This window comes from Orcinus orca, chromosome 7 (genome assembly GCF_937001465.1).
Source record: "Orcinus orca chromosome 7, mOrcOrc1.1, whole genome shotgun sequence".
Lineage (NCBI taxonomy): Eukaryota > Metazoa > Chordata > Mammalia > Artiodactyla > Delphinidae > Orcinus > Orcinus orca.
In genome coordinates, this window is record NC_064565.1 from 86,964,467 (window position 1) to 86,987,471 (window position 23,005).

Genomic DNA, 23,005 nt, shown 5'->3' on the forward strand with positions numbered 1-23,005 from the left:
CAGTAGTTGGGAATCCACCTGCCAATGCAGGAGACATGGGTTCGATCCCTGGTCCGGGAAGATCCCACATGCCGTGGAGCAAGTAAGTTTGTGTGCCATGGCTGCTGAGCCTGCACTCTGGAGCCCGCAGACCACGGCCACTGAGCCCGTGTGCCACAACTACTGAAGCACACGTGCCTAGAGCCCGTGTTCCACAACAAGAGAAGCCATTGCAATGAGAAACCTGTGCACCGTAGCTAAGAGTAGCCCCCGCTCAACGCAACTGGAGAAAGCCCACGCGCAGCAGCAAAGACCTAACGCGGCCAAAAATTTAAAAAAAAAAAAGGCAGGATTTATATAAAGATTTAGTAAGGGATATAAAAGACTTGAAGAAAAAGCCAGAAAGGCATTCATTCATTCTACTCATATTTATTAAGCACCTACTCTGTGCCAGGCACTATTTTAGCCAATAAGGACTCATTGGAAAACAAGAGAGACAAAAATCCCTGCTCTTATGGAGTGTATGTTCTAGTGGGGGTGAGAGAGGCAATAAACAAATGAACTCTTTGACTGAGTTTGTCAAAGAGTGAAAATGCTTTGGAAAACAATAAAACAGGGGAGAGGAATAGGGAGTGCCAGAGTGGGGTGGTGAATTACTATTTTAAATAGTGAGAGAGGAGGCCTCACTGAGAAAGGAACACTTGAACAGAGACTGACAAAGGTGAGGCATGAGCTGTGTGAGTGTGTAGTGGAAGAGAGTTTCAGGCAGAGGGAACAGCAAGTAGCAAATCCCTGAGGCAGGAGGAGGCCTGGCACTGGGCTTGGAGAATGGAAGGATGTGAGGACAGTGAGGAGCTGCAGATGCAGTAGAGCCTTATATAGGGTCTTGTAGAGCATTTCAGGGACCCTTGTAAGGATATTTGGATTAGAATATCTAGTAGCACAAAGATGTCAATGATTCTGTAATTTAGAGTTTTAATGTATTCTAAATATGTTCAAAAGCTACGATAATTAAAATAGTGTAGCACAAGTATAAGACAGATCAAAGAAATATGATTTGTAAAAGTTCAGAACAGTCCCAAATCCAAGTATTAGTAAGATCTAATATACAATCATGGTGGCATGTCGAATCAGCAGGGAAAATAAATAAATAAATAAACAGTCCAATAAATGGAGTTGGGACAATTGTTAGCAATTTGGAAAAGGTAAATATACAATATAAATTCCCAGTGGATTAAAGAGTTAAATGAAAAAGGAAACATACAAGAGCTAGAAGAATAAACAGGGGAAGTCTGTGTAACTTTTGGACTGGAAAGGTCTGTCTATATGTAACACTTAAGTCAGAACCTGTAAGGGAAGATTGGACATGTCCATGGTGCCCCATCTATCCAAGTACGTTCTAGGGACCCCCCCAGTTCTGAGACACCTTAATAGAAGTTTCACTGAAACCGTTACCATTGTGCAATTGACACGGGTAACCCTAGAACAAAATAAAATGTGATCCTTTATTGTAGCTGCTCTCAGCATCTTTAAAATGTTGATGTATACCATGACTCTCTAAAAAAGATGAAGAGGGCTTCCCTGGTGGCACAGTGGTTGGGAGTCCGCCTGCCAATGCAGGGACACGGGTTCGTGTCCCGGTCCGGGAGGATCCCTCATGCCACAGAGCAGCTGGGCCCGTGGGCCATGGCCGTTGGGCCTGCACGTCCGGGGCCCGTGCTCCACAACGGGAGAGGCCACGGCAGTGAGAGGCCCATGTACCACAAAATAAATAAATTAATTAAAATTAAAAAGATGAAGAAAAATTTTGAAGTATAAAGTATTTTCTAAACATATTTGAACAGAAAAATTTCGGGTAGGGGATAGGGAGAATTTCACAGAGCTATGTTCCAGGTAAAACATTTTGGAAAATACTGAGCATCATAAAAATTTTTAAGTTTAAAATTTCAAAGATATGATAAGGCAAACAAAAGAAATTGGTGAAAAGTATATGTAAAATATTTCAATAAAAAATGGGCAAACAGGTAAACCACAAAAGAACAGAAAAGACCAATAACCTTATGAAAACTCAGTTCCACAGTTATTTAAAGGAATAGAAATTAAAGTGTGATAATCCTTTTTACCTATTAAATAGGCCAAAAAATGAAGATAAAAACATGCCCCCCAAAAGAAGTCCCACATTTATGGGGATATGTCAAAGATACCTAGGAGCCAACTGAAAAAGCTCCCAAAGAACAAAGGTGGAAAAATGTGAGCAACAAAATTAATAAAATAGTATTTATTGGGTTGTAACCCAAAGTATAAAGTGACTATGAGTCCATAGTGCTGTAAATAAGTGGTTCAGTTAATTAATAAATGGGAGAGAAGAGACAAATTTCCAGATAATTTATGCAAATAACCCACCCTCAAGGTGGTGGAGCATAACTTTCCAGTGCTTAAGTGTGGGCTACTCATAGTGACATTCTCCCAAAGTTCAGTATGGAAGGGGGTGGGGGGAGAATAACTTTACAGTGAAGAAACCTGATAAGTATTACCTGAGCCAGGTGATTAAGGCCACATCAAAAGCCATAAATTTTGATGACAGTATGTACCTTTAATATGATGTGATGAAACCAAAACCCATAACTGTGGTCTAATCATAAGAAAAACATCAGAAAAATTCCAATAGAGCGGTATCCTACAAAATACTTGACCAGTACTCCTCAGAACCTTTAATGTCATCAAAAACAAGGAATGTCTGGGAAACTGTCACAGCCAAGAGGAGCCTAAAGAGACATGAAAACTAAATGCAATGTGGTGTCCTAGAAGAGATCCTGGAATAGAAAAGGGACATCAGGTAAAAACTAAAGAAATCCTGGTAATCATATTGCAATATGTAAATGTATCAAATCAGTTTTTTCTCCAATGTTGAACATTTCAGCTATTTCTATTTTTTTCTATTGTAACTAACACAGTGAATGATATCTTCCATGCACTTGGAATTATTGAAATCTTTGTTAAGTAACTATTGAGAAAAATTCCTGAGTGTGGTAGTTTTATGGCTTTTCACACATATGATCATGTTGCATTTCCCCAAATTTTACCAATTTACAATGCAACCCACAACAAGCAATACAATTTTACTGCAAAAAAAAAAAAAACCTAAAGAATTCCTAATAAACTAAGGGCTTTAGTTAATAATAATGTATCAATGTTGGCTCATTAATTTTAACAAATGTATCATAGTGATATAAGATGTTAACAACAGAGGAAACTGGATGTGAGGTATATGAGAATTTTCTGTACTATCTTCTCAACTTTTCTGTAAATCTAAAACTGCTCTAAAATATGAAATCTTAAAGCAACAACAACAACAAAAAACAAACAATGCTGCCCGCTGTTGGCGAGAGGGTGCTAGAATGGCCAGGCTCACGACCAGTTAATGGTGTGATCACTCTGCGGCACAATCTGGGAATATGTGTTCAAAACAATAAAAATTTGTGCACTGCATACTCTTTGATTTAGCAATTCCACCACGACCCTAAGAAAATAACAGAGGCTGTATGAAAAGATTTATCTACAAATATGAACAAATATGATCGTCCAGGCATTTTTATAATAGCCAAAAGTTAGAAACAATGTTAAAATATTTGGAATTGGCAAAATACATTGTACATATTTATATGATGAAATGTTACTATTAAATGTCAAATAATACAAGAATGACTAACAGAAAAAGTTAAATGGAGGAAAAACAGGTTCCTAATAATACGATGTGAATCCCACTGTATTAAAAACAATATAGTTATACTTACATTAAAATCGTCTCTGTTCTCTGGCATTTAGCTTACATCAGCAAACAGAACAATGAATAAGGGGAGAGTAAGAGATGAAGAGAGAGAGAATGGTGGGACTGGGCAGGTCAGGTAGCACCTGGGAGGCAATTGTAAGAATTTGGCTTTTATTCAGAATGAAATGTGGAGATGACAGTGGGTTTTGAGCACAGAAGTGACTTGTTTTGACTTTCACTTTAAAAAAGATGCCCTGGGCTACTGTTGGAAGTAGACAGTAGGGGTACAAACATATAAGCAGAAAGACTGCTAGGAGGTCATTACAATAATTCAGATGAAAAATAAGAATGGCTCAAACAAGTGCACAAAGGGAAATAAAAGAAACAATATACATCAAAATATGAAGCTGAAAAAAAAAATATGAAGCTGGCTTTGTTGGGTTATTTTTTTCTGTGCTTTCCCATATTCTCCATATTTTCTGTAATAAATATATATCACTTTGGTAAAGAGAAAACAATGGCTTGATATATACATATGACTTTTTAAACTTTTTTATTTTGACAAAATTGTACATTTCATATACTGGAATAAATTTTGAAGGAAAGCTACTTTTGTTAAACCATCCTTAGTATAAATTGCTGCTATGGGCCATGTCAACAAATCTGTGTCCTTTCCCCCGACTCTTCTAGGATAAATGGACAACTAGTGGCTTTAAAAGTCATCAGCATGAATGCAGAGGAAGGAGTCCCATTTACAGCCATCCGGGAAGGTAAGAACAGTAGAGTGGACCCAAGAGATATTTTAAGTTTTTGATAAAAATGCATTGAGCCTATCCATTCAACATCTAGCTTTTTTTTTTTTTTTTTTTTTTTTTTTGTGGTACATGGGCCTCTCACTGTTGTGGCCTCTCCCGTTGCAGAGCACAGGCTCCGGACGTGCAGGCTCAGCGGCCATGGCTTACAGGCCCAGCCGCTCCGCGGTATGTGGGATCCTCCCGGACCGGGGCACGAACCCAAGTCCCCTGCATCGGCAGGCGGACTCTCAACCACTGCGCCACCAGGGAAGCCCTAGCTTTTTATATTTATAGAAGTAATGTTATAATTGCAATTTTATTCTTCACACCAGTTTTCCAAATCATTTTATTACTTATTCCTGAGGAAATTAGAATTCAAAACTATTATATTAGTTGACCCAAACTATGAACTCAGTGAGTATTTACTAAATATCTTCTGCAAGTTTGGTCCCATGCTAAGTGCTAAGGCTGTATCTATATAACCCTAGAAAAAGCCATACAAAAGAGAAAGTAAATAATATACTCGCACAAATTCTCAGTAAGCAGTTTGCCTGAAAAAAAGTTGTTGAGATAGCATTTGAAAAACTCCTTAGGAAAACGTGTATTTTTAGTGTTATGCCTGTATTTTCTCTGAACCCTGGACAGTAGAGCAAGTGGGTGAGAAGTCTGGTGGCATCAGATAGACTTGAGCTTGAATCTTAGATATACCAGTTACTAGTGGTGTGACCATGGGTAGATTACTTTTCCTATTTAAGACTCAGTTTATTGCAGAAAGAGGATAATAATACCTATTTCACTGAGTTGTTATGAGGCTTAAATGAGAATATACATATAAAACACTAATCACAGAGTTTTATCTTCATAGTTCAACAAATGTTGGCTATTATTATTATTCCATTTTTTTTACTTTCCCTTAGTGATGTCTTGTTCACTATCAAGATAACTAACAATTTATAATTTAAAAATCAAGAAGCCAGTATAGTGAAAATAAATCATTAAAATGCAATTTATTAACCTTTTTACATAAGCCATTTGAAATGATGACAGGATTGCTATTCATTTCATCAAAAACCCAGAGAAATGGCTTCTCCCTGGTCTTTCTTTCTTCCCTTTTAACTACTTCGTCTTCCCTTCTTTATGGAGCACATCCTATATGCAAAGCATGCTGCCGGGTGTTGTGAAGAATGAGAAGAAAAAGCCTGATCTTTGCTCTCTATCTTTTCAGTTGTAACAGAGCAGATGATTCAAGTTGCAACCAGTGTTATGATGGAGGTAACAAAGACCTTGTAAACTGAGATGAGAACAAGTCAGTCTCAATGTGGCTAATAGAGTCAATAGATTTTGAACTGAGCTGGGGAGGATGGGTCATGCAAACAGGCATGGAAAAAGGAATTCAGAAAATGAGTTTATAACTGAATTTGATGCCATTTTCAAAAGTCTTCCAGAGCCCCTGGGAAATACATCATTTTGAATTTCTGCAGAAGGGCCAAATGGCTATCAGGTTAGCCGGGGATTCAGCCTGGTAGGATCAGGTGCATTCTGGAGGAAAGTGTGGCCTTAAGTGTTTAATATAATGGAAGCTGTACTTACTGATGTATGTATTAGTGGTCCCCCTGAAAGGATAATCAGATTTAGAAAGAGATGTGTGGATAGGATAAAGAGGATTTCTGAGCATAATAGACAGGTCACCAGCATAAGGGGAGGGTCTCTAGGCCCAGGTTCACCCTGTTCTCATGGTGTTTCCTTTGTGAGCTGAGCTTGCCTGTTGCTTCAGGCCTGCCTCGCTCAGATTTTGCCCACAGCCAACTTTTTCAGGATGACATTTGACTTTAACAGTGAAAACTTTTGCCAGTTTTGCTAACAGATGGTTCTTAGCATGGTTCAGAAAAACTGGATGTGTATTGCTCTGTATGCTAAATGTTTCTTTTACTGCATATTTACCGAGGAATTGCCTCTCCATCACAGGTGTTTGCAATTACATTTAGTATTCAACTTTGGACTTTCTTGGTCTGTTTTATGGACTTACCTTACTGAATGCTTTGCTTGTTTAATATGAAAAACCACAAAGGATTTTTTTGACACATTTGAGGTTGTTAGGCATCCAGTTTCCAACAATGGATGTTTCTTTTTCCACCAGGGTAAAAGCTGGGAGCCCTTCATAGAGGAGCCCTCTCCCCTCAAGAAGACATGAGGCCTCATTTGAAAACTTTGGCACTGTCCCATTTTTCCTGTAAGAACTTTAAGGATGTGAGACCAGGGAGACAGGAGGTTAAATGAGAAGGGCTGAAAGGCAAAATAAGAACAGCTGTGGGCTTCCCTGGTGGCGCAGTGGTTGAGGGTCCGCCTGCCGATGCAGGGGACGCGGGTTCGTGCCCCGGTCCGGGAGGATCCTGCGTGCCGCGGAGCGGCTGGGCCCGTGAGCCATGGCCGCTGGGCCTGCGTGTCTGGAGCCTGTGCTCTGCAGCGGGAGAGGCCGCAGCAGTGAGAGGCCCACGTACCGCAAAAAAAAAAATAAATAAGAACAGCTGGAGTTCATTAGTTAAAATCCAGGGTCACTAGCTAAAAAGACAACTGAAAGCCATGTGCAGCAAAACTAAATGAGCAATACAGACTTCTCTAAAAATCCTTGAAGTAGGAAATACTTTTCCTGAACACTTTGGTTGTTCTAATGGTATATCAGCCAAAGATTTATTGAGTAGGATTTTACTACATGTACAGTCTCTCTACATTCAGGTAGAAAACATGCAGCAGTTTATTAATCTTGTCATTTGGAATACTATTTGATTGTAACATGTAATGTTATGAAATTAGCAAAAGTATGAACAGCACTAAGGAAAATACATGTGCCAGATATTTTTCATGTGTTACCTCTTTCAATCTTCTTAATAACCTTTGGAGATAGAGATTATTACGATTCCAGTACAGAGCTATAATTCAAACCAAATCTCTCTGATTCAAAAATCCATACAATCCCTTAGCATTCATTCCATGAGTATTTACTGAGCACCTATTTTGGCCAGGTACTCTGATGGCTGCTAGATACACAGCAGCAGACACAATAGGCGTGTTCCCTACCCTATTCCTCTGCTAATTAAAAAGATTAGCCACCTTCATAGCAACTTAGAGGATCTTTCATAACTAGCTCTATAATTATATATATTTTTCAAGTTTGCAAACATTTTCTTTGTTTTCTTTTTTTTTATACATCTTTATTGGAGTATAATTGCTTCACAATGCTGTGTTAGCTTCTGTTGTACAACAAAGTGAATCAGCCATATGCATACATATAGCCCCATATTCCCTCCCTCTTGAGCCTCCCTCCCACCCTCCCTATCCCACCCCTCTAGGTGGTCACAAAGCACTGAGCTGATCTCCCTGTGCTATGCGGCTGCTTCCCACTAGCTATCTATTTTACATTTGGTAGTGTATATATGTCCATGCCACTCTCTCATTTTGTCCCAGCTTCCACCTCCCACCAACCCCCCTCATGTCCTCAAGTCCATTCTCTATGTTTACATCTTTATTCCTGCCCTGCCACTAGGTTTATCAGTACCATTTTTTTTAGATTCCATGTATGTGTGTTAGCATACAATATTTGTTCTTCTCTTTCTGACTTCACTCTGTATGACAGACCCTAGGTCCACCCACCTCACTATAAATAACTCATTTTCGTTTCTTTTTATGGCTAATATTCCATTGCATATATGTGCCACATCACATATACCTAAACGTTTCGATGGACGTTTAGGTTGCTTCCATGTCCTGGCTATTGTAAATGAACATTGTGGTACATGTCTCTTTTTGAATTATGGTTTTCTCAGGGTATATGTCCAGCAGCAGGATTGCTGGCTCATATGGTAGTTCTATTTTTAGTTTTTTAATGAACGACCATACTGTTCTCCCTACTGACTGAATAAATTTACATTCCCATCAACAGTGCAAGAGGGTTCCCTTTTCATCAAACCCTCTCCAGCATTTTTTATTTGTAGGTTTTTTGATGATGGCCATTCTGATCGGTGTCAGGTGATACCTCATTGCAATTTTGATTTGCATTTCTCTAATAATTAGTGACATTGAGCATCTTTTCATGTGCTTCTTGGCCATCTGTGTGTCTTCTTCGGTGAAATGTCTATTTAGGTCTTCGGCCCATTTTTTAATTGGGTTGTTTGTTTTTTTGATATTGAGCTCCATGAGCTGTTTTTGTATTTTGGAGATTAATCCTTTGTCCATTGTTTCATTTGCAAATATTTTCTCCCATTCTGAGGGTTGTCTTTTCATCTTGTTTATGGTATCCTTTGCTGTGCAAAAGCTTTTAAGTTTAGTTAGTTCCCATTTGTTTACTTTTGGTTTTATTTTCATTACTCTAGGAGGTGGGTCGAAAAAGATCTTGCTGTGGTTTATGTCAGAGTCTTTTTCCTATGTTTTCCTCTAAGAGTTTTATAGTGTCCGGTCTTACATTTAGGTGTTTAATCCATTTTGAGTTTATTTTTGTGTATGGTGTTAGGGAGTGTTCTAATCTCATTCTTTTACATGTAGCTGTCCAGTTTTCCCAGCACCACTTATTGAAGAGGCTGTCTTTTCTCCATTGTCTGTTATTGCTTCCTTTGTCTTAAATTAAGTGACCATATGTGCATGGGTTTATCTCTGGGCTTTCTATCCTGTACCATTGATTTATATTTCTGTCTTTGTGCCAGTACCATAGTGTCTTGATTACTGTAGCTTTGTAGTATAATTTGAAGTTGGGGAGCCTGATTCCTCCAGGTCCGTTTTTTTTTCTCAAGATTGCTTTTACTATTCGCGGTCTTTTGTGTTTCCATACAAATTGTAAAATTGTTTGTTCTAATTCTGTGAAGAATGCCATTGGTAGTTTGATAGGGATCACATTGAATCTGTAGATTGCTTTGGGTAGTAGAGTCATTTTCACAATATTGATTCTTCCAATCCAAGAACATTGTATATTTCTCCAACTGTTTATATAGTCTTTGATTTCTTTCATCAGTGTTTTATAGTTTTCTGAGTACAAGTCTTTCGCCTCCTTAGTTAGGTTTATTCCTAGGTATTTTATTCTTTTTGTTGTGATGGTAAATGGGATTGTTTCCTTAATTTCTCTTTCTGATTTTTCATTGTTAGTGTATAGGAATGCCAGAGATTTCTGTGCATTAATTTTGTATCCTGCAATGTTACCAAATTCACTGATTAGTTCTAGTAGTTTTCTGATGGCATCTTTAGGATTTTCTATGTATAGTATCATGTCATCTGCAAACAGTGACAGTTTTACTTCTTCTTTTCCAATTTGCATTCCTTTTGTTTCTTTTTCTTCTCTGATTGCCGTGGCTAGGACTTCCAAAACTATGTTGAATAATAGTGGCGAGAGTGGACATCCTTGTCTTGTCCCTGATCTTAGGGGAAATGCTTTCAGTTTTTCACCATTGAGAATGTTGTTTTTTGTGGGTTTGTCATATATGGCCTTTATTACGTTGAGGTAGTTTCCCTCTATGCCCACTTTCTGGAGAGTTTTTATCATAAATGGGTGTTGAATTTTGTCAGAAGCTTTTTCTGCGTCTATTGATTTGATCATATGGTTTTTATTCCTTAATTTGCTAATATGGTGTATCACATTGATTTGCGTATATTGAAGAATCCTTGCATTCCTGGGATAAATCCCACTTGATCATGGTGTATCATCATTTTAATATGTTGTTGGATTCTGTTTGCTAGTATTTTGTTCAGGATTTTTGCATCTATGTTCATCAGTGATATTGGTCTATAATTTTCTTTTTTGTGTGATATCTTTTTCTGGTTTTGGTATCAGGGTGATGGTGGCTTCATAGAACGAATTTGGGAGTGTTCCTCTATCTGCAATTATTTGGAAGAGTTCGAGAAGGATCGGTGTTAGCTCTTCTCTAAATGTTTGATAGAATTTGCCTGTAAAGCCATCTGGTGCGGGGCTTTTGTTTGTTGGAATATTTTTAATTACAGTTTCAATTTCATTATTTGCTATAGGTATGTTTATATTTTATAATTCTTCCTGGTTCAGTCTTGGAAAATTGTACCTTTCCAAAAATTTGTCCATTTCTTTGTGGTTGTCCATTTTATTGGCATATAGTTGTTTGTAGTAGTCTCTTATAATCCTTTGTATTTCTGTGGTGTCAGTTGTGATTTCTCCTGTTTCATTTCTAATTTTATTGATTTGTGTCATCTCCTGTTTTTTCTTGATGAGTCTGGCTAAGGGTTTATCAATTTTGTTTGTCTTCTCAACCAACTTTTAGTTTTATTTATCTTTGCTATTGTTTTCTTTGTTTCTATTTCATTTATTTCTGCTCTGATATTTATGATTTCTTTCCTTCTACTGACTTTGGGTTTTCTTTGTTCTTCTTTCTTTAGTTGCTTTAGGTGTAGGGTTAGATTGTTTATTTGAGATTTTTCTTGTTTCTAAGGTAGGATTGAATTGCTATAAACTTCCCTCTTAGAACTGCTTTTCTGCATCCTGTAGGTTTTCGGTCATTGTGTTTTCATTGTCATTTGTTTCTATGTATTTTTTTATTTCTTCTTTGATTTCCTCAGTGATCTCTGGTTATTTAGTAGTGCACTGTTTAGCCTCCATGTATTTGTGTTTTTTACAGTGTTTTTCCTGTAACTGATTTCCAACCTCATAGCATTGTGGTCAGAAAAGGTGCTTGATATGATTTTAATTTTCTTAAATTTTCCATGGCTTGATTTGTGACCCAAGATGTGATCTATCCTGGAGAATATTCCATGTGCACTTGAGAAGAAAGTGTGTTCTGCCACTTTCAGGTGGAATGTTCTATAAATATCAATTAAATCTATCTGGTCTATTGTGTCATTTGAAGCTTGTGTTTCCTTATTTATTTTCTGGTTTGATTATCTGTCCACTGGTGTAAGTGGGGTGTTAAAGTCCCCTACTATTATTGTGTTACTGTTAATTTCCCTCTTAATGGTTGTTAGCATTTGCCTTATGTATTGAGGTGCTCCTATGTTGGGTGCATAAACATTTATATTTATTATATTTTCTTCTTGGATTGATTCCTTGATCATTATGTAGAGTCCTTCCTTATCTCTTGTAACAGTCTTTATTTTAAAGTCTATTTTATCTGATACGAGTATTGCTACTCCAGGTTTCTTTTGATTTCCATTTGCATGCAATATATTTTTCCATCCCTTCACTTTCAGTCTGTATGTGTCCCTCGGTCTGAAGTGGCTCTCTTGTAGACAGCGTATATATGGGTCTTGTTTTTGTATCCATTCAGCCAGTCTGTGTCTTTTGGTTGGGGCATTTAATCCATTTACATTCAACGTCATTATTGATATGTGTGTTCCTATTACCATTTTCTTAATTGTTTTGGGGTTGTTTTTGTAGGTCCTTTTCTTCTCTTGTGTTTCCTCCCTAGAGAAGTTCCTTTAGCATTTGTTTAAAGCTGGTTTGGTGGCACTGAATTCTCTTAGCTTTTGCTTGTCTGAAAAGCTTTTGATTTCTCCTTCGAATCTGAATGAGATCCTTGCTGGGTAGAGTAATCTTGATTGTTGGTTTTTCTCTTTCATCACTTTAAGTATATCCTGCCACTCCCTTCTGGCCTGCAGAGTTTCTGCTGAAAAATCAGCTGATAACGTTATGGGGATTCCTTTGTATGTTATTTGTTGCTTTTCCCTTGTTTCTTTTAATATTTTTTCTTTGAATTTAATTTTTGATAGTTTGATTAATTTGTGTCTTGGTGTGTTTCTCCTAGGGTTTATCCTGTATGGGACTCTCTGCGCTTCCTGGACTTGGGTGACTATTTCCTTTCCCATGTTAGGGAAGTTTTCCATAATCTCTTCAAATATTTTCTCAGACCCTTTATTTTTCTCTGGGACCCCTATAATTTGAATGTTGGTGCATTTAGTGTTTTCCCAGAGGTCTCTGGGATAGTCTTCAATTCTTTTCCTTCTTTTTTCTTTATTCTGCTCCTCGGCAGTTGTTTCCACCATTCTGTCTTCCAACTCACTTATTCGTTCTGCCTCAGTTATTCTGTTATTGATTCCTTCTAGTGTATTTTTCATTTCAGTTATTGTATTATTCATCTCTGTTTGTTTGTTCTTTAGTTCTTCTAGATCTTTGTTAAACATTTTTTGTATTTTCTCTATCCGTGCCTCCATTCTATTCCTGAGATTCTGGATCATCTTTACTATCATTACTCTGGATTCTTTTTCAGGTAGATTGCCTATTTCCTCTTCATTTATTTGGTCTTGTAGGTGTTTACCTTGCTCCTTCATCTGTGACATTTTTTTTTCTGTCTCTTTGTTGTTGGGTGGGATTGTGTTCCTGTCTTACTGGTTGTTTGGCCTGAGGCTTCCAACACTGGAGTCTGTAGTCTGTTGGGTAGAGCTGGGTCTTGGTGCTGAGATGAGGACCTCTGGGAGACCTCACGCCAATGAATATTCCCTGGGGTCTGAGGTTCTCTGTAGTCCAGTGGTTTGGACTCAGAGCTCCCACCACAGGAGCTTCAGCCTGACTGAAGCTTGTGAACCAAGATCTCACAAGTGCATGGGGTAGCAAAAAAAAAAAAAAAGAAAAAAGAAAAGAAAAAACAAAAAAGGAGAACAATAACAAAGAGTAAAGAATAAACTTAGACTAGGAAACTAACAGATATGTTAGAAAGAATATAAAAATAAAAATATAGTTGAAGGTAAAACAGAACCACAATTGTAAAAAAGAGGAGAAGGAAAAAAGAAAAAAAAAAAGGTGGAAAAGGCCTTGGCTGTGGAGGATGATGCCTACGCAGGGGCGGGGTTTGGGCAGTGGGCAGGGCCTATGCTTAGGACCCAAAGGGCTGGAAAAGGCCCTGCGGGGTGGGGGCAGGGGTGAGGCTTAGGCTCAACAGAAGGGGCCCAGGCACGCCTCTGGTCTCAGAGGGTGGGGGACCCAGCCTGGGAGGCCAGCAGGCTTCCTGGGCCCGAGTGGGTGGGGCAAGCACCCTCTCCTGCTCCTCCGGTCCTGGAGCGCCCCTCCCACCTGCCCCTCCTGTTCTCCCCTGCCCTCCCTCCTATTCCCCCAGGACCACTGTGGCCTGGAGGGGGCCTCTGAGAGCATAGGCTCTGGCCTGAGAGCCAGGCAGCCTCCCAGACCTTTTGGGCAGGGGAAACGCTCGTCACACTCCCCCCGATCCAAGACCCCGAGGGTCCCTCTAGGCATGGGAACCCCTCCCCCCTTCCAGCCCCCCCTCAGGGGTGCTGGTCCTGTCTGGCCTCCACTTCTCCTTCCTTCTCGGTTCCCCCATGTCCTACCAGTTTGCTTGGGGGTTCCTCCCATCTCCTTGGGCATCGAGGTCCCCCACCAGCATCTGGCAGGTTCCCTATTGTGGGGAGACACGAAGTCCGTGTCTTCCCATGCTGCCATCCTGACTCTGCCCCCCATAATTACATTTTAAATGTTTATTTTTGCAACTAGGAGATAACACTTTCATTTGAACAGGCAAATGTTAAAAGTTTTTATATAAGAACAAGTTCCCTAGTTTTATTAACCTATGTATAAATGTCTTAATAATGTGCATTATTTTGAATATCTTTCTATAAAAATAGAAACTTGGTTTAAAAAGAACTTCCAGGACTTTCAGCCTGTTAGCAGCATTAGTGAGGAAGCAATCATAGAACTAATCTTTTTTGAAGGCTAGGCACATGACATAATCTTCCCCCCAACTCAATCTTTTTTTTGAAACTTTACATCAACTCTAGTTGGTAAAGTGTTATTTTTGTCATAGTGATGAAGGAATATGAACTTCAGAGAGGTTAGGTAACACATCTGAGGTCACAGAGCTAATAATCAGACTCATTACTTATTCAAATCCATTCTATTATATTCAAAATATCCTTTCTACTTTATTATGATAAATTTAGAAATCCTTAACTCAAGCATTTTTCCTTTTGCAACAGTTAAAATAAAAATAGAAATCTATTTTTATGATACATTTTGTATAAGTGTTAAGCAAAATGCAGGAGAGACATTTTAAAGAAAATAATATACAATATTGTATATTTGTCAATTCTGATTCTTTCGTCCACCCTACAGCACTGTAATTGCAAGTCTTTAAGTTAGAAAACTGTTTCAGCTGAGAATCTTTTAATATCATTCTCTAGTAGAAAACATTACAAAGTAATTATTCCCAGTCCATATATGAGAAAACTGAGCCAAAAATAGACAGAGGCACCTCTGCGAGGTCATACAGTGAGGTGGAGGATAGCAATTAGAAGCACTGAGTTGCTGGTTACCACATATAGATTACGATAGGCCTGGTTGTCAAGAAGTCCTCCGTTAAATGCAATCAAATAACATCAGAGACATAACACATTTATATGTGTATAGTTGTATTTTTATAAAACAAAATAATGCCATGTGATTGGGATAACAATTCCGAAGAAGTCAGATGATAACTATTATCTAATATTTGTCTTCATATTTTTCTAAATCTATGTAGGTGATTTCTTAGAATGTATAACTCAGCTCATTGACTTGATTTGTGACACTGAGGCCAGAGAAAACATGGCATCAGGAACTACAAATTCTTTTCAATTCAATGCCCAATGTGGGTTGGGCCTGAGAATTGACTCCATTATTGACTCCTACATAAACTCATGACAACTGTCTGGTCTTCATTAATTCACAAGCACTTACTGAGCACCACATGCCAGGCGTATGCTAGGTGCTCAAGGAGTTCAGAGCCTAGGAGGACTTTGACTACCAGGCACTCACTCTATATAGCTGTGCCCCAGGACTTTGAGAATCAGCCTTGTTCTTTGTCATTGTCATCTTTACATTTTCTTCTAAAGTAGAACAGAGAGTAACATCAAACATCCTGACCCATTTCACTTGCAAAGCTTTAATTTTTCCTAAAACTTCACTAAACCACAAACCCCAATGAAATTAACAAAACAAAGAAATTAAATATTCTCATATCATTGCAAGATGAAAATGATAATTTTTTTCTAAATTATTACTCTCTTACATATATGAGAATCAGGTTAAATTTCATTAGCTGGAATTTCATTGGTATTTAGTTGGTCATATTAAACATCTTTTGGGACACTTAAAGAAAGAAATACTTTACATTTTTTAAATGAGCTGACTAACGTTTCGTCATGGGTCATTTTTTCTGATTTAGGGTTTATGTTGTTTTCTTCAGGTTTTCTCTTTGGCTTTCTGGGTGTTCTCATGATCATACCAAGTTAGTATATGTAAAATTCTTAGACCAGTGCCTGGCATGTAGTAAATGCTCAATGAGTGTTAGCCATCATCATCATCATCATCATCATCATTATAAAAGTATTTTAGAAGCACTTAAAGTAATTCTATTGTGATTCCATTTGTCTGGAGCTTTAAAGACTCCCTTGTTTATCTTTCTGTCGACTTTGAAGAAGAACAAAAATAAGTATATCTAGACTATGTGAATTATAAAACAATAATTTTACAGGAATCAGAATGCTCTGATTTTAGGATTTTTCCTCTTCTCAGTTGGCTTTGCATCCCTCAGCTAATTATCCTGTAGAACACACCATATTCTGCTGTGAAGTTTATGAGGTAGCTTTGAAATTAGAAAAAAAGACCTTTCCTTCCTGGGTTTAAGACCCACACATCTGAGGTGGTAGGCATCTTAGATATCTCTGGTGGATGGACCAAACAACACACCAATATCATGAGAAAACTGCTTTAAACATCATCTACTCTTTCACGTAAATTCCCTATTATTACTCGTCAAAAGTCACAGTTTCCGTGTAAGTATTTCAGTGGTTCTGGGGTGTTAAAAAAAAAAAAGCAGTAGTAGACATGTCATAACACACACGACATTTATAACTAATATAAACATGGAATAAAAGCATCTTCGGGCTTCCCTGGTGGCGCAGTGGTTGGCAGTCCGCCTGCCGATGCGGGGTACACGGGTTCGTGCCCTGGTCTGGGAGGATCCCACATGCCGCGGAGCAGCTGGGCCCGTGAGCCATGGCCGCTGAGCCTGCGCGTCCAGAGCCTATGCTCCGCAACAGGAGAGGCCACAACAGTGAGAGGCCCGCGTACCGCAAAAAAAAAAAATCTAATTTGGTATATGCTTTGTAGTGTGTGTGTGTGTGTGTGTGTGTGTGTGTGTGTGTGTGTGTAGAGAGATGAGAGAGAGGGAGGGAGGGAGGGGGAGAAAAAGAAAGAGAGAAGTTCATGAACATAATTTGTAAATAAAAATATACATAAAATACAAGCATTCTCAACCAATTGTCCGAAGTCAGTGTTTTAAGTATGGATGGTGTTGAAAACTCTAGCAGAAACATGATATAAACAAAATTTTAAGATGTTAATCTGGGAGTGGAGGTTTAGTGAGGTTCAAATTGATGGGGAGGCTTAGAAGCTGATGGCTGGGATATTTTAATTTGCAACAGGGGTGATGCTTTATATTTATACATGGGATCTGATTCCATCCACACGTCAACCCTGTGAAGTCAGGTCAGGAAAGGCATTATGTCCTTTTCACAAGGAGTGAATGGAGACTTGGGTTGGGATTCTTTCCTGAGCTCGCTGGGGTAGAAAGTGACAAGGCCAGGATTCCCATTAGGCCTGTGACTCTACAGTCAGTTCCCTGTTAAGACACCCAGTAAATATATTTGAAAACATGAAGTGCTTACTGTTGGCTGAGCACTGTACTAGGTAATGTGGCAGCATCTGAAAGAGAGGGAAAGTTGCTCCATTTCCACGTAGTCTTTGGTCTGCGACTAGGGACAGTAAACAGATGCCTGTGAAACAATTTACTACGTTTACAAAGCAATGTACTTGTAAAAGTGAAATAATAAATTTAGCTCATAAGAATTCAGGGGGGAAAACTATAAGTTAGAACATTAGTCATTCAAGCAGAGTAGGGTTAGCAGGTACAGTAGGGCTCCTATGATGGTAAGATTCCCAGCTCAAACCGAGGTAAAGAAGGAAATTCACTGGCTCACAGATCTGATAACCACAGGCTTGCAGGGTGCAAAGGACGTCACCAGGAATCTGTCCATCACCCAACACTGTTTTTCTCTGCCTTAGGTTTAGTCCCAGGCATTGGTAATCCGACCACAGCAGCTCCCGGTTAAATCCTACAAACTCAGCCCTTATACTGGAAAAGAAAGCATGTCTTTCCTAATGGCACAAGCAAAGTTAGAGCTCTCTTAAGGCTTGGATTTTGTGCCTGTCTCTGAACCAATCACTGTGGCTGGGGGATGTTGTGCTCTGATTGGCCAGACCTAGGTCACATGCCCAATCTTAGGTAGGGGTGGTATCAGCCCCATCAGAATAGCATGGGCTGGGTAGGGAGAGGGTTGGTTCCCCAGAGTAAAATAGAGGTGTCCCCACTAGAAAGGAGAATGGCTGCCAGGACGTAAAACAACAGGATCATTACAACAGGATAAGATTCCTGAAGGAAGTAATTGTAAACATTTGAGTGTTTGAGTTAGTCTGTTTTTAATCTTATGGAATTCTGGGAGAGAGTAGGTGGAAGAGATTCATGATATGCAGGCAGACCCTGCAGAACACTGATTTGAGTTTTTACACTTCACTTTTCCTTTCCTTTAAGTCTTAAAGACACTATTTCTTCAAGCAGGGATGCCCTGAGCTGAGACTCACCATCTCCTTATTGTGTCTTTTCTGGTCTCCACCCTCCTGAGGGTCTTCCTATCTCTGGAGCCCCCAGAGTCATCCTTTCAAACCCTCTCCCAGCCACTCACTGGCCTTTTGTGGTGACTTCTCCCCTTTAGAGCTGCCTTTAGTGACCTAATAATAACCTGTTATCGAAGATGCAAGAGACAGTCCTCAGCCCTTCCCACTCATCCGGGCTCCCCAAGTTTGGCCCTCTCCTCTTTTTAAGTGTGAATTTCCTCCTTTCCACAGGTTTTCAATTCTCCCATTAAGAAATCCCATCCACTTTCTATATTATGATTCAGCAATCCTTCATCCCATGTTCTTATCCCTGCCTTCCATCAGTCATATCTACAGGCCCTGCTGACCCTCTGTGGGACTTTGAATTTTAGAGAATGGTCACATGTTGCAAAGTCCTACTCTAGAAGGCACAACACTCCTTTCCCTGCTCCTCCAATGGCCTTTATCTCTCCAGGCTTCCTCTCCTGTAGCTCTGAAGCAGAGATGATAAGCTTCCCAGAGGAAGGCATTTGCAAAGTGCTCTGAGTGCTCTGATGAAATTGATTGGGTAAATGGAAACATATTTTTTGCAACTGCCTTAGCCTGTAAGAAAAATAAGTTATGTAAATGCAATGATTCACCATTTAATAAATAATGAAGATTGTTTTATAGCTTTAAATATTATTTCACAGCAAGAGATTTTTTTCCAACATTAAAAAACCAGAATGGTTGATTTGAAATATTTAAAAAATAAATAGTGCTTGATATTTTTAAAGCAGTATTTCATGATCAATGATTGAATTAAAATTTTGTTTAATTTTTCTAGCTTCTCTCCTGAAGGGTTTGAAACATGCCAATATTGTGCTGCTCCATGACATTATCCACACCAAAGAGACACTGACATTCGTTTTTGAATACATGGTGAGTTGCCCCAGCATTTTATAAAGCATAAGGGAAAAGCCTGGTGCTTGTGTAATGAATCTGTTAATATTTTATGGCATGATAAAACTTCCATTACAATGTGGAAAGTGTCATGGAACTTTTCATTATTGTGATTAGTGGAGCCTATTGTTCTTATGCTCATTCTTTAGTCCTGCTCCTTTACCCACTATATTTGCTGCCTTTTCCCCCACCTCACCAGCAATGATAAACACTTTGGGGTTGCCTCCTAAATAAAACTTTTGCACTTATTTTTTTAATCTATTTTTAATCACTATCTGAGCAGAACCCAACATTTTTTCATTGACAATAAAGACATAAACCACAAGGTTTTAAAAAATTGTATACAAGTTTACTAAAGAATACATCATTTTGTATTTCTGAAAGAAAAAATTGTTCAAATATTAGCAGAAAGGAATCATAAGGCATGTGTACCTGACTTGCCTCCAAGGACACTGAAGAGTACAAAATCCCCATGTCATTGTGTTCAGGGGCAGTCATTTAAAATGAGCCTCTCTTGTGCCGAGAAACAGGCTTCCTTCTAAGAGCTTCCAGTTAGGAAGGCGCACTGTGTTTGACTTTAACAGTGGTGTCTCAGAAAACCTGGTTGTGTACCTCTTGCACCTTATTCTCAAAAATTCTGAACTTTGTAATACCTTTGAGAGTCAAGTGTGTGGTCTGCTTTGAGACACTGACCAAGCACTGCTAATGTCACTCTCTCCACCATTTTGTGTAGCACACAGACCTGGCTCAGTATATGTCTCAGCATCCAGGAGGGCTTCATCCTCACAATGTCAGGGTGAGTACTTTGAGGGTCGGGACTCTCCTCTGGCTTGCCCACAGCAGAAGAATCTTGAAACAGAATACCATCACAAACTGAAGTTCCATGATACTAATAAGAAGATGGATATCATTGATATTCTAGGGGAAAGTAAAAAAAAAAAAAAAAAGATTTGCCTCAAGATATGGAGCAATGTCTGGCTGTTTTCTGGGCAGCCTAACCTTGTCAGTCATTGTCATCATGCAAATGTGTCTTTAGAAGTATAAACCAATGACAAAGAATTGCATTACAAGAAAAAATGTGAAGTTAGGCCATCGTAAAATAAATACTTTCTTCATAGCAGACTACTGTGGTCTGTGATAGTTTGTGTTGTACCTATGGTTCCCCACGACAACTAGCAAACAAAGTACCCTTGTTGGATCTTTATCAGTTATCCTTTTGCCTGTTCTATCAGATCCGATTATATGTGGGACCAACTTCCATTTTTCCAGTCATTGGAATAGAAATAATAATAAACTCTTAACTAGCTGTAATTCTACATCTGTTATAAATTTTAGAAAGCATTTGTATTTCATACTTTTCATTCCCTAAGGTTTTATTGGCATTAATTAATAGACTGGCCCTTAACATAACCATATGAGATTTGTATATGATGTACTCATTCATTTAACTAATATTTATGTGTTTATTAATTCATTCATTCAAGAAATCTTTATTGACTACTTAGTGCCATGTTAAATCCTGAGGTTTCAATAATGAATAAGTTGCGTTTCTTATTTTCAATGAGCTAAAGCCCAGTAGGATATATGGACTTAAATAGGTAGTGAGAAGAAAAGTTATAAGGGCTATGGCCATGTTAACTAGGAATACTCTGAGGACTCATAGTAAGGGGACCTAATCCAGTCGTGGAGGCAAGGGGGAAAGGAAGGTTTGAAGACAGGGGTTTGAAAAGAGTGAAAACATTTTAAAATAGTTAGAGGAAAATGAAATAGAAAACTAACTAGGGAAACCAAGAAGGAATGTCTAGTAGTGTGTTAAGGACACTGGTGAGGATGAAATCCATTAAATTATCTGCATGATCATGAGATTTCTTTCTTTCTTTCTTTCCTTCCTTCCTTCCTTCCTTCTTTCTTTCTTTCTTTCCTTCCTTCCTTCCTTCCTTCCTTCTCTCTCCCTCCCTCCCTCCTTCTTTCTTTCCTTCCTTCCTTCCTTCCTTCCTTCTTTCCTTCTTTCTTTCTTTCTTTCTTTCCTTCTTTCTTTCTTTCTTTCTTTCTTTCTTCCTTTCTTTCTTTCTTTCTTTCTTTCCTTCCTCCCTCCCTCCCTCCCTCCTTCCCTCCCTCCCTCCCTCCCTCCCTCCCTCCTTTCTTTCTTTCTTTCTTTCTTTCTTTCTTTCTTTCTTTCTTTCTTTCTTTCTTTCTTTCTTTCTTTCTTTCTTTCTCTCTGGCAGTGCTTAGCAGTTCAAATAGAGGAGCAGAGAAAGTAGATAGTTGGATTGATTGATAATTGGGGTTTTGCTAGACATGTGAGAGAAAAAGACAAGTGGGCAAGATATTTGGCGATTGTCAAGAGAGAGGTTAAAGGGATGGTCAGAGGCTTCTAAACTGAGTCCAATCTGAGGGAAGGAAATGAAGATAGGCAGGTTGCTGATAGCTAGGGAGAGGGCAGAAGAGTCAAGGAACTAGAGGTTTGATTAAATAGAAGAACAGCTGGAGAAAGAGTAACTGTGAGAAAGATAGAACATTTTCAGGCTTGAGTGACTCTCATTCCAAACACTGTGCTAAGTGCTTAGCAAAATAGAAAGACATAGAAAACATGATTCCTCAAGGGACATAGAGCCAAAAACAGGAGATAAGACATACACACCAATACTATTACAGGACATTTGTGAATAACACCAAGTAAGAAATAAGACCTAACGTGTAGACATGCAAAGAAGTAAAAGATATCTTCTCATTTTAAGAGGTTTTAATAAGCCAGACCTTTAAAGTTGCAATGCATTTCAAGAGGCTGGAGTAGGGGAAGATGTTAGAGGAAGAAGGAATGTTTTCAGCAAAGGTACAGAGCAGGGAAGTAGAGGATGCATTCAAGGAAGAGGACCCCAGAGCCATAGATTGTTAGTGTTGAAGGGACCACAGTGTTTTTCACTCTTCAGGTTCTGACCCACTAGTGGGCTGTGAAATCAGTTGGTGATTAGCAACCAGCATTTAAAAAAATGAAATGGAATGGATGAGAAAAGAATAGAAAATATTGGTATATTACATTTAGTAAGAATAAGTATTATTTTGTGCAACTTGTTTTCCATTTGAAGCTGTGCTTCTATCTATGTATGAATGTGAAAACTGGAAACATATATATTTCTTAGTGGGGGGTGCAATAAAAAAAAAAAAAGGCTTCAAAACACTGGGTTGGTCTAACTTTCTTTTTCTGAAGAATTAGAATCCAAGGTTTGAAAGGACAAATGTTTTGCCTGAAGTTGTAGAACCAGCTTTTGCCATTGCTAAAAAGGATTCTTGGTTAAGATTCTTTTCTACCAGTGCCATACTGCATCTCTGGTCCTGTTGGCCTGAAATAGAGACTATCTTAGTGAAATGGAGTATATTAGTCCGGAGAAATAGATTGGGTAGGTGGCTGAGAGCCTTACTTTCTAAGATGTGGACTTTATCCCTTAGACAGTAGAGTCATTAAAGGGGTTTGACTGAAAAAGAATGACACGATCAGGAGGAAATGTATGTAATTGTGGTCTGTGGGATGGATTAAAGAAAGGAGACTAGAGTCAGGGATTCCAGTTAGGAGTTTATTGATGTGGGCTAGCCTAGTGCCTCTCAAGCTTCAGTGAGCAGATGAATGACCTGGGGATCTGATTCAGTTAGTCTAGGGTGAAGCCTGAGCTTTGCATTTCTAGCATACTCCAAGGTGATACAGATGCTGCTGGCGGAGGACCAAACTTTGAGTTAGCAAATTTCTAGGTAAGAAGTGATAAATTATGGTAGTGAAGGTACAAATAGAAAGGAATGTGAAAAACAAAAACAAGAGTTCAGCCAGGACATGGTGACTAACTGGGCTTGTGGAGGGAAAGGGTGAGGTCAAACATGACTGATTTGGGG

General features: G+C 38.8%; 1 protein-coding gene across 5 annotated transcripts in view; it reads left to right on the forward strand.

The window, feature by feature from the left end:
* Nucleotides 1–23,005, forward strand: part of CDK15 (cyclin dependent kinase 15) — a 103,184-nt gene that overhangs the window by 18,058 nt on the left and 62,121 nt on the right. For 4 of the 5 annotated variants that reach the window (XR_007478470.1, XR_007478472.1, XR_007478471.1 and 1 more), the window contains exons 5-7: nt 4,439–4,518; nt 19,008–19,102; nt 19,857–19,919. Coding sequence is in view for 2 of the 5 variants with exons in the window: in XM_004262847.3 (XP_004262895.1) it covers nt 4,439–4,518; nt 19,008–19,102; nt 19,857–19,919 (238 nt within the window). In the remaining 3 variants the exon portion in view is untranslated. Of the gene's footprint in view, nt 1–4,438; nt 4,519–12,287; nt 12,329–19,007; nt 19,103–19,856; nt 19,920–23,005 lie in introns of all 5 variants that reach the window. The other variant, XM_049712367.1, reaches the window with a different exon arrangement.